This window comes from Melanerpes formicivorus, unplaced genomic scaffold, assembly GCF_026170545.1.
Source record: "Melanerpes formicivorus ecotype bairdi unplaced genomic scaffold, bMelFor1.0.p_v2 SCAF_119, whole genome shotgun sequence".
Taxonomy (NCBI): domain Eukaryota; kingdom Metazoa; phylum Chordata; class Aves; order Piciformes; family Picidae; genus Melanerpes; species Melanerpes formicivorus.
Genome location: NW_027142471.1, coordinates 1,387,826 through 1,398,592, shown reverse-complemented (window position 1 = coordinate 1,398,592; position 10,767 = coordinate 1,387,826). Strand labels below are relative to the sequence as shown.

The 10,767-nt window shown below is 63.9% G+C and overlaps 1 protein-coding gene across 1 annotated transcript; it reads left to right on the top strand.

Moving 5' to 3' along the window:
* The first annotated feature begins 1,107 nt into the window (after positions 1-1,107).
* On the top strand, positions 1,108-6,385 carry LOC137456258 (hydrocephalus-inducing protein homolog). The gene is made up of 5 exons (XM_068167556.1): positions 1,108-1,120; positions 2,895-3,031; positions 3,475-3,602; positions 3,711-3,887; positions 6,276-6,385. Exons 1-5 carry the CDS (start codon positions 1,113-1,115, stop codon positions 6,336-6,338), a joined length of 513 nt encoding a protein of 170 aa, XP_068023657.1. The 5' UTR covers positions 1,108-1,112; the 3' UTR covers positions 6,339-6,385.
* Positions 6,386-10,767: the final 4,382 nt, after the last annotated feature.

Genomic DNA, 10,767 nt, shown 5'->3' with positions numbered 1-10,767 from the left:
AGATCCTCCAGCAGCAGCCAGGGCTGGGAGCTGCCTCTGCTGAGGGGGAAGGATGCACAGGAGCCTTGGGGTTGGAAAAGGCCTTTCAGAGCCTCAAGGCCAACTGTGCCCTCAGCACTGCCAGGGGGGGCAGGAGGGGCTGCTGCTGGGGGGGGCAGGAGGGGCTGGGGGCAGGAGGGGCTGCTGCTGGGGGGGGCAGGAGGGGCTGCTGCTGGGGGGGGGCAGGAGGGGCTGCTGCCGGCTGTGGAGCTGGAGCAAGCGGCTGCGCGCTAGCGCCACCTGGCGGCCCCTGGAGCGTCGCTGGCAGCCGGGGGCAGGAGAGAAGCTGTTGGAAAGCAGGGAGCTAGAAGGTGCTGCTGTCTGATGGCTTTCTGGTGCCTTCCCTCTCTCCTCTCCCTGCAGGGTTGCCTTGGAGCCGGCCAGCAGCAGGTGCTGAAGGTCTCTTACTTGCCAGAAGTGCCTGGGGTCTTCCTCAAGGCTTTCCAGCTCCAAGTTGGTCACCTGGAACCTGAAGAAATCTGCTTGAAAGGAGAGGGAAGCTTTCCCAGGGTCTGCCTGCACCTGCCCAGGAACATCCAAGGCAAGCACTGCCTGGCTGCTCCTCAGGATGCTCCCCTGCCTCTCCCCCCATCTCCCCCAGCCAAGCCTGGAGGCTGCAGGGCTCTCAGGGCAGCCCTGGTTGCTGCCTGAGTCTCTGGCAGTCCCTGGGGGCTGTGTCCCGGCAGACTCCCTGCTGCAGCCCTGCCGAGCTGCCGGGCGAGACGCAGGCAGGGCTTTGGGCAGGCTTGGATGGGCATCAGCTGGCAGGGGCTGAGCTGCTGCTCTGGGGGAGGGAGCTGGGCAGGGCTGAAGCTCAGGCTGCAGACAGGAGGAGCAGCTCCCACTGCCCAGAGCTGCTGGAGGAGCATTGCTGGGGGAGGCGCTGTGGGGAGGGGGCTGCCCAGCCCAGATGCCCACGCTGCCACCTGAGGGGGGGGTTCTGCCCTCAGGAAACAAGAGATGGGAGCAGGTCCTCAGGGAGCTGAGAGGAGAGATGGCCCAGGACAAGGAGAGAGCCAGAGCAGATGTCCTGGGGGAGGCTGCAGCCACAGAACCACCCCCAGACCACTTGGATGCCACGGTGAGAACAGCTGCTGCCCCGTGGGGCACCTGCCAGCCTCTGCCCCTCGTGCCATGGATCCCCTTGGAGCCCACAGCAGCCTTCTGGGTGCCCTGCTAACATGTGGGCCCTCCCTGCCCCACTTAGCTGGGGCATCATCAGCTCAGCTGTCCAGCTCTGTCCCTGCTGGAGCTGGAGGAGCTTCCTGGCAGCTGGGTGGGATCCTGCAGGCCCTGCTCCTGGGGATGAATTGCTGGGGCCCCATCTCTAGGCTGCTGCTTGCCCCCCAGCCAAGCTCTGCCAGGTGTGCAGAGCTTGAGAGCAGCAGCCTGAGCCAGCCCTGGGGCTGTGATCTCGCTGCTCATCTCCAAGAGGCAGCAGCAGCAGCTTCCTCCTGGCCTCCTTTGCAAGAGGGCTTTGCTCCAGGCTGCTTTGGCACTGCTTGGGGGCAGGCCAATTCCTGCAGCTCTGGGAAGCTCCTGGCTTGCCCCTCTGTGTCTGGCCAGATCAGCTTTGAGTGCAGTGCCTGGGCAGGTGAAGGGGCTGGAGCTGGCAGCTCTGGAGACAAGGTGCTGCCCAAGAGAGCTGGAGGTGTCCCAGGCAGTGGGGCAGGAGGACTCCCTCAGCCCTCCCAACAAGAGCAGGCTGGCAGCCTCTTGGGGAGCTGAGCCCATGCCCTGGGAAGGAGCTTTGCTGAGCAGTCCCTGTCTTTCCTTGCCTCAGCTGGAGCCTGGGCTGCAGATGCAGCTGGAGGACATCCTGCTGAAGGAGCACATCCTGGAGCAGCAGGCAGCTGTGGCCTGCAGCGCCCCAGAGGAGGCTGCCCTTAGGCTGCGTGCTCGCCGCAGGCTTCTCAAGTGAGTGGAGACCTCCACAGCCACCTGCAGGTGCTCTGGGCTGACAGCCAGCAGTGCAGCCCTGCTGCTGAGAGCTGCTGGGCTCTGCAGAGCCTGGAGCAGCTGTGGGCAGCAGCAAGGCTTTGCTCCTGAGAGCTGTGCCCTGCTGCCTGGGAGCAGCTGAGTGTCCTCGCTTCCCTGAGCTGTGGAGCTGCTCTCAGCTCCCCGCAGATGCTGGGCTCTGCTCAGGGAGCCAGTGCACAGCAGGAGGCCCCTGCAGGCAGCCCAGAGCCCATCCCTGCTGAGCAGCCCTGAAAGAGGCAGCTCAGAGCTGGCTTCCTGGTCCCAGCAGACCACACTTGAGCCAAGGAGCAGGTTGGGAGAGTCTCAGTCAGGGAACTCGGCTGCTGGTGGGACTGCAGGCTCCTGCCCTCTGCTCCCTCATGCTGAGGAGTGGGAGCAGCAGGCTCCAGCCCAGGCAGAAGATGCTGTGCAGAACAGCTCCTTGCTGTGTTTTCCCAGTGGGATGGCTCTGGACAGGACCTTCCTGTGGCTCTCCCAGGCCCCTGGGGCTCTGGGGCCAGAGCTGGGTGCAGAGCGGTGAAGATTTCCTGGGGGGGGCAAACCTTCTGAGCAGGTCCTGAAGCAGTTGCAGGGCTGGGCTGTAGGCCAGGCTCAGCAGTTGCACTGAGAGCAGTGGAGCTGCAGTGGACTTGTGTGCAGTGGCCCAGGAGCTGTGGGCAGTGCCCACTGGCAGCCAGCTGTGCTTGAAGGTGCCCCTGGGAGCTGAGAGAACCTGGGCCCTGCCTTCCCTGGGAGCGGCCAGAGCCTGCTCACCAGCTGCTCAGGGCTTGGCTCTCAGCAGCTTGGGCTGAGTTTTCCCACTTGATTTGCATCTGCCATGCCATGGCAATGTGGCCAGGCTGTGGTTTGAGGAGTCCCCTCCCTCCCCCCTGCAGAGCTGAGCTGCCTGAGTACGTCCTGGACTTCGGCTGCGTGGCTCTGGGTGGCATCCACAGGCGCAGCGTGGAGGTCACCAACCCGGGGCACTTCCCTGTGGCCTTCCAAGTCTGTGGGCAGGTCCTGGCTGGCACAGGTAAGCAGTGCTGGGGACACCTCCTGGGGCCTTGCAAGAGCTGCCTGTGACAGCTCAGCCTGAGCCACTGCCATGGGGAGAACAGACTAGAAGGGAGTTAACCAGGATGGAAGAGACCTTTGAGGTCACTGAGTCCAACCTCTCCCCCAGCACCATCTGATCAACTCAGCCATGGCACCAAGGGCCTCATCCAGGCTCTTCCTAAACACCTCCAGGGGTGGGGACTCCACCACCTCCCTGGGCAGCACATCCCAGGGCCAATCTCTCTTGCTGGGAAGAATTTCTTCCTCACCTCCAGCCTGAACCTCCCCTGGCACAGCTGCTCTGGAGAGGCAAAGGATCCTTGCCAGGGCTGCCAGCCAGGACACTCCGGTGGCCTTAAGGTGCTTGTGCCCCATCCCATGTCCCCTGTGCCTCAGCTGCCTCATTCCCCTCTCTTGAAGGCTTCAGTGTGGACCTGGAGCATGTGGAGCAGCTGCCCTGCTCCCAGAGCAGGAGCTTCACCGTGTGCCTGGAGCCCCAGAGTGCCAGGCTGCCGCTGGGCCAGGCGGCCCTGCTGCTGCCCATCCAGGTGCCCTGTGCCTCCTCCCCTCCCTCTGCCCTCACCCCCTGCGGGGGCAGGCTGGGGCCAGCAGCAGCTCTCAGCTGGCTCTCACCTGGCTGCTCTGTGCCTCACTAGGTGACAGGAGGCCCCACAGTTCATGTCCTGCTGCGTGCCAAGGTGGCTGTGCCATCCCTCAGCCTCTCCAGGCTGGAGTTCTCTGCTGTGCAGTGCCAGGAGGAGACCCCCCAGCCCTACAATCATCTGCCAGTGGCCTCTCAGCAGTTCCTCAGCAGGGAGGAGCCTGCTCAGAAGGTAAAGCACAGACACTGTGGCACTTGGATCCTCTTGGCTGCCCTTCCTGCTTCTCTCTTGCCTTCTCTGCTCCTCTGCCTGCTTGAGCACTTGGGCTCCAGGAGGAGGCTTTGGAGGGTGCCCTGGCTGCAGGTGCTGGAGCCCAGCCTGCGTGCAGGAGGGGAGCCCATGGCCAGCACCCCAGGGAGGCTCTCAGCCAGAGCTGTGCTCAGCCAGAGCTGTGCTCAGCCAGAGCTGTGCTCAGCCAGCGCAGCGTCAGCCCTGCGGCGCCGCTCGGCTGCGGGGCCATGGCCAGCGGCCCCGGGAGAGCCTGCAGCTCCCTGCTGCAGCACACAGGCCTCCTGCCCTTCCACTTCCTCCTCTGCAGAGCAGAGCAGGGGGCAGCTGAGCCCCCAAGGCAAGGGTGAGCCCTGCAGCAGCCTTCCTGCTGGAGGGGGCCCCACAGCAGGGCTGGGGTGCGGCAGGCAGGCAGGGGACACGCAGCCAGGTGGGACACAGGCAGGGGACACACACAGGCAGGACACACAGACAGGCTGCCCTGTGCCTCCTGGGCTCAGGTTTGGGCTCCCTGTGACTCCTTCTGGCTCTCCACACCTGCCTGGAGCACCTCTCCTGTGAGGACAGACTGAAGGAGCTGGGGCTGTTCAGGCTGCAGAAGAGAAGGCTCCGAGGTGACCTCATTGTGGCCTTCCAGGATCTGCAGGGGGCTACAGGAGGGCTGGGGAGGGACTGCTCAGGCTCTCAGGCAGTGCTAGGACTAGGGGGAATGGAATGAAGCTGGAGGTGGGGAGGTTCAGGCTGGAGGGGAGGAGGAAGTTCTTCCCCATGAGAGTGGTGAAGCCCTGCAATGGGTTGTGCAGGGAGGTGGTTGAGGCCCCAGCCCTGGAGGTGTTTCAGGCCAGGCTGGCTGAGGCTCTGGGCAGCCTGATCTAGTGTGGGGTGTCCCTGCCCATGGCAGGGGGGTTGGCACTGGCTGATCCTTGTGGTCCCTTCCAGCCCTGACTGATACTACTCAGATACTATGCTACACCTCCCTGCAGGGGGCTTGGAGCCAGGTGGGGCTTGGTCATTTCTCCCAAGCAAGAGGAGAAGAGGAAAAGCCTCAGGTTGTGCCAGGGGAGGGTTAGGTTGGACGTGGGGGAAAATTTCTTCCCCTTGAAGGTTGTCAAGGCCTGGCCCAGGCTGCCCAGGCCAGGGTGGAGTCCCTGTCCCTGGAGGGCTTTCAAAGCTGCTGCTGAGGGCCATGGAAGAGTGGTGCCCTGGTAGTGCTGGGTTCAGGCTTGGACTGGATGACCTTTAAGGTCTCTTGCAGCCAAACAAGTCCATGTTCTGTGAGCCCTGGGCTCTTGTCTGCCTGTGCCACTGGCTTGTGAGCAGGGTGTAGAAAGAGGCCACAGGATCCTCCTGGGGCTCCTGATGCAGCTGGGGCTGGAGCCCACCTGTCCATCAGCTACAGCCACAGGTGCTGCAGGGGGCTGTGAAGAGCAGGAGGACTTTCCTCCACGGGGAGGAAGCTTTGGCTTTGCAGAAGGGCAGGAGGAGCTCAGCCTGAGGGATGTCCTCTGCTCTTCCCTCTGGTGCACACCAAAGGAAGTCCTCCCAGGCCCACCAGTGGCAGAGCTTGCTCAGAAGCTCTGCTGCAGCCAGGCTGAGCTCCAGGCAGCTGAATGGCTCCTGCTGCCCAGCACAGGCTCCTCCACACTGTGCCCAGGCTGGGGGCTTGTCCCCATGGCATGGGACACGCTCTGCATGGGGGGCCTGCACCTCTGCTTGGAGCCCAGCTCCACCTGTACAGCCCAACTCCTTCCTCTAAGCCCCTCAGGATAGGCCTGCACCTCTTCTTAGCTTCTTTGTCCCAGCCTGGGTCGTGCCCTGAGCCAGGGAGTCATCCCTGCCTGCCCTAGGCCCAGCTGCAGGCCAAGGCCCAGGCTCCTCCTTGCTGGGATGCTCAGGGGGAGGCTGTTGGCCATCAGCCTCTGCAGCCCAGCAGGGTGGGGGCTGCCCCAGCCCAGATGTCTCTCTGGGAAGTCCTTTCTCCTGAGACAGGAAGGAAAAGGAGTTTCCAGAGCTGTTCATCCTTGGGGCTCTCCAGCCACAGCCTCCAGGAGGGCAACTGGGGGCTGCTGGCTTTCCAGGGGCCAGGAAAAGCAAGGTCAGGCCCTGGGAGCCAGGGGCAGTCCCCAGCTGTGTGCTTGCAGTGCTGCTGCTGATGGCTTTGGCCAGCAGGTGACACACAGCCTCCAGCAGAAGGCTCTCCTGCTGCCATCTCCATGGGATGAGCCCTGGGGATGTCCTTCCCAGCCCCTCTGGGTGGCTGCTGCTGGAGGCTCCCTGCTCAGCCTGCTGCTCAGGGCCCTGCTCAGTGACTCTTCCCTCTTCTCCTTGCAGCTGCTGGAGCCAGGGCCAGAGGCAGCTCACAGTGTCCTGGAGAGAAGCTGTCATCAGCTCTGAGTTCCTCCTGCTCTCAAAACTTCCCTGGGATTGAAAACCTCCTCTCCCATCCCCCCCCTCCCCTCCCCTCCCATTTGCTGCTCTTCTCCCCCCTCCCCCTATTTGTGTTGTTCAGTGAAGGTTTGGTTCTTTGCCTCTCCCCTCCCCCTTTCCCTCCCCTCTTTCCTCCCCCCCATTTCCTCCCCCCATTTCCTCCCCCCATTTCCCCTTCCATTTCTCCCCCCACATTCCCCCCATTCCACCCCCATTCCCCCCTCTTTTCTCCCCCCCCATTTCCCCCCACTTTCCCCCCCCTCTTCCCCCCCCCTTTTCCCCCAGCTCATGTTGTTCAGTAAAGGTTTGGTTCTTTGGCTCTTCAGAGCTGCTCTGGCTGCTTCTTGCCTCCCTTTGGGGCACCCTGGCCCTGGGGCTCCTTCTGGGGGGGCCTTCCTCCTGGGCTGGGCTCCAGTCTGCTTTCCCCTCCTGTGCCATCCCTGCAGGCCCCCTGGGCTTGTCTCCTGCCCCCTTTGCTGTGCCTGGAGGGGCTCTGGCTTGCTGCCTGCTGTGCCAGACAGCTGCTGGAGGCTGCCTGCCCCCCAGCTTCTCAGCTCTGCCCTTTGGCCCTGGCTCTGACCCCATCTGTGTCCCCTGGCTCCTTGTGCCCCTTTGCCCCAGCTGCCTGTGGCACTCCAGTCCTGGGGAAGAGAGCTCTGAGCATCCCTCCCCAGGGGCTGCTGGGCACAGAGGGCTGAGCTGCTTGTGCCAGTGGGGAAGAGGGCAGGGGGGTGTGGGGGGGAGGGAGGGCTGGGAGTGAAGGCACTGCTGGGGGGAGCAGCCGTGGGCTGCTCATCCACCCCCAGCAGGTGCCACTGAGGCTGCCTGTCCCTGCCCTGCTGCCCTCTGGCTCCTGGCTGGGGGGCAGGGCAGGGCTGTGGGGCCCGAGCTCCACCAGGCCCCAGAGCAGGCAGGCTGTGCCCAGCCCCCAGCAGGGAGCCAGCAGCTGGCCCATGGCCACTGCTCCAGGCTCTCCCTGCTGCCTCACCTGCAGCCCCCTGCTCCTTTCCAATCCCTTCTCAGCAAGCTGGGAGGAACCCCCCCTGGGCTTCCCTCTGCAGGACTTTCCTGCTGCCTTCCACCTGGCTCCCTGCTCCCCCCCACCCCCAGGCACCTGAGCAGCTGAGTCCTGTCCCACTGGGAAGAGCTTCCCCCGGGCTGAGGCAGCTGCCACCACGCAGCTCCCTGCCTGCAGGAGGCCACCAGAGGGACAAAGAGCTTGACTGGAGCCAGCAGTGGGCACTGGCAGCCCAGAGCCAGCCCTGTGCTGGGCTGCAGCCAGAGCAGCAGCACGGGGAGGGGATCCTGCTGGGATGGATGGAGCACTAATTCCTCTGCAGCAGAGCATTGGGCTAAGCTCTGCCATGGGAGCTGGCAGCAGGGAATTGCAGGAGCCAGAGAGATGGAACTTGGGCTTCAGCTGGAGCAGCTGTGTCAGGAAATGTTGCCATGGAGAAGAGTGAAAATGTGACCCTAAGGGCAACTGAGGAAGACAACTCAGTTCCTCTCTAAGCACCAGCAGACATTGCTAATGCCTTCTTCTCTATTCCCACAGCAGAGGAATGCAGGCCTCACTTTGCTTTCCCCTGCAGAGGACTCCAGTACACCTTCCTTTGTCCCTCCCCTGGCTGACCACACCAAGACTTCTTGGCTTGCAGGGGCTTTTTGCTCCCCACCTCAGCTGAGCTAATCTCCACTCCACCCTGAGAGCAGCAGGAGCAGGGAAGTGATTCCCTCACTGGGTTGGGCACTGCTAAGGCCACAGCTCGAATCCGCTGCTCAGTGCTGGGCCCCCTCGCTCCCAGCAGGACACTGAGAGGCTGGAGCAAGTCCAGAGAAGGGCAACCAAGCTGGGGAAGGCTCTGGAGAAGAGGGCTGGGGAGGAGCAGCTGAGGGAGCTGGGGGTGCTTAGCCTGGAGAAAAGGAGGCCAAGGGGAGACCTCATTGCCCTCTGCAGCTCCCTGAAAGAAAGCTGAGGGAGGTGGGGATGGATCTCTTCTCCCTAGTCTCAGGGGACAGGAGAGGAACTGGCCTGGGACTGTGCCCGGGGAGGCTTAGGCTGGAGAGGAGGAACAATGTCTTGGCTGCAAGAGTGGTCAGGGCCTGGCACAGGCTGCCCAGGGAGGTGGTGGAGTCCCTGTCCCTGGAGGGGTTCAAGCAATGTGTGGCCATGGCCCTGGGGGCTGTGGTTTAGTGGCCATGGTGGGGCTGGGCTGCTGCTTGGCCTGGGGGAGCCTAGAGGGCAAGGCCAAGTGCCACAATTCTGTGGGTCTGTGCCTTCCTCTCGTCCTATCACTCGCTCCTCGGGCCCTGCCGCTGGCTCCAGCGGATGGCGATCCCCTGCCCCACCACTCCCTCCCCCGCCCCTCGCTCCCCGCAGCCGCCTCGGGCCAGGCAGAGGGCTGCTCCGCGCTCCGGCCCCGGCCCCAGCACGGCCCGGGGGGACAGCAGCTGGCCGCAGCAGCGCAGCTTTCTGCAGGCTGCTGGCTCGGGAGGAGCAGCCAGAGCCTGGGCCCCGTGTGTGCAGCCGCGCTGGCTGCGGCGGGCAGCAGCACCGAGCCCGGCGCCTCCCGGGGCTCTCCCGCCGCCGGCACCCCCCGGCAGCGCCGCCGGGCCCTAGCTGCTGAGCAGGCGCTGCCAGGGCACCGCTAAAGCCTGGCCCTCAGCACCGCAGCTCTCTGCTTTTCAGTCCCTCAGGGATGGGGACACCAGCGCTGCCCTGGGCAGCTGAAGCTCAGGCTGGCCCCGCAGGACCCTTGCTGGCCCCATGCTGCCTGGGCTTGTCCTTGCTGTGCTGTGGGGTGCTGCCAGCGCTGGGGGCTGCTGCTCAAGGGCTGTGCTCTGCAGGGCTGTTCCCTGGAGCCGCTGCCCCACAGCTTTCTCTTAGTTTCTTGCTAGGGAGAGCTCCGAGGCCAGCAGCTGGGATTGCTCAGGGGCTTCCAAGGGGCTTTATGTTCTGCTGAGGTTCAGTGTGCTGCTGTTCAAGGCTGCAGGGCTCCCCTGGCTCTCCTCTCGTCTCTGCCCCTCCTGCACAGCTCCGGCTGAGCCCCAGGGGCAGCACGCTGGCAGAGCTGGGCCTGGGGAGCTGTGTGCTGCCCGAGGAGCTGCTGCTGGCCATCCTCTCCCAGAGGCTGCAGGTGTGTGGCCAGGGGGCAAAGGACACCTTCCTGCTGGAGAGGGACAGGGCAGTGTCTAAGTGCTGTGTGATTTCCCTAGGGACAGGTTCAATGCCCTGCTGCCACGCTGCACTTGTGCCTCTCTGACTTCAGACAGCAGGCACCTCTGGGCTTTCCCACAGCACTCCCTATTTCCATCCTGCAGGACAAGCTGGCAGAAGGCCTGGCACAGCAGCCCTCACTCCTCGATGGCCTGGTGGCACTGTGCTGCTGCACTGGAATGGTCTCTTTCAGCGTGGATGTCAGCGAGGGCAGCCAAGCCCTGGGCTTTGCTCTCTGGGCAGGACTCAGCTTTTCCAAAGGAGCTTTTCAGGACTGAGTGGAAGTTGCCCTGGTGCTCAGATCATCCACTCTGATCACTCAGAAAGGAAACAGGGGAGCTGGTGACAAGTGACATGGGGAAGGCTGAGCTTCGCAGTGACTCCCTTAGCTCAGCCTTCACTGGCAAGGGCTGCAGCCACACTCCGGGAGGACAGGGTGGGAGGGAGCTGGGGCAGCAGAGAGCTGTTCCCGCTGCTTTTGGTGGTGCTGACTCCACTTTCCCTCCTTTCCCCTCAGCCCTGCATCCTGAACAACACCCAGCAGCTCCCTGTCCAGCTCAAGAAGATGTTTGAAGCCATGGGTGGGAAGGAGGGGTGTATTAGGTGTCCAGGAGGGAGCCATGTGGAGGAGCTGGATCAGTGTCCTCTTCCCAGAGGAAGTCCCTTCCCTGGCTCCACAGCACTGGCTGCAGACCCTGGTTCCTCACCCCTGTATGGGGCCAGGCTATCCCACCCCTACAAGCCCTTGCTCTTCCCCCATGTCAGAGGATGGACGGGCTTCACCCTGCCCAGGGACGCATTGGGCATGCAGAAAGTCCCCCAGGGCTGGACCAGGGACCCTGATGGCTTCTCCAATCTGTCCCTCCTCCAGCTGGACCCAGAAGCCAGAGATAGCCTCCAGGAGCTGCAGGTGAAACTCAACCATGTCCTGGGTGTGCTGAGCCAAATCTTTGCCAGCAGGTACCCCTGGCTGAGAGGAGGTGGGTTTGGGGGTCAAGGAAGTGCAGCTGGGGCCTGGCTGGGGGCTCTGCTTGGCCAAGCAGGTCCTGGGCATGGCTGTGGGAGATGCTGAGCTGACTGAGCAGTGTGGTCCCCGGTTTCCAGCCACGCCTGGAGGAGTCTCTGTGCACCGGGGGGGCTGGGGGGGGGCTGGATGCACCTCGGTGTCTGCAGATCACT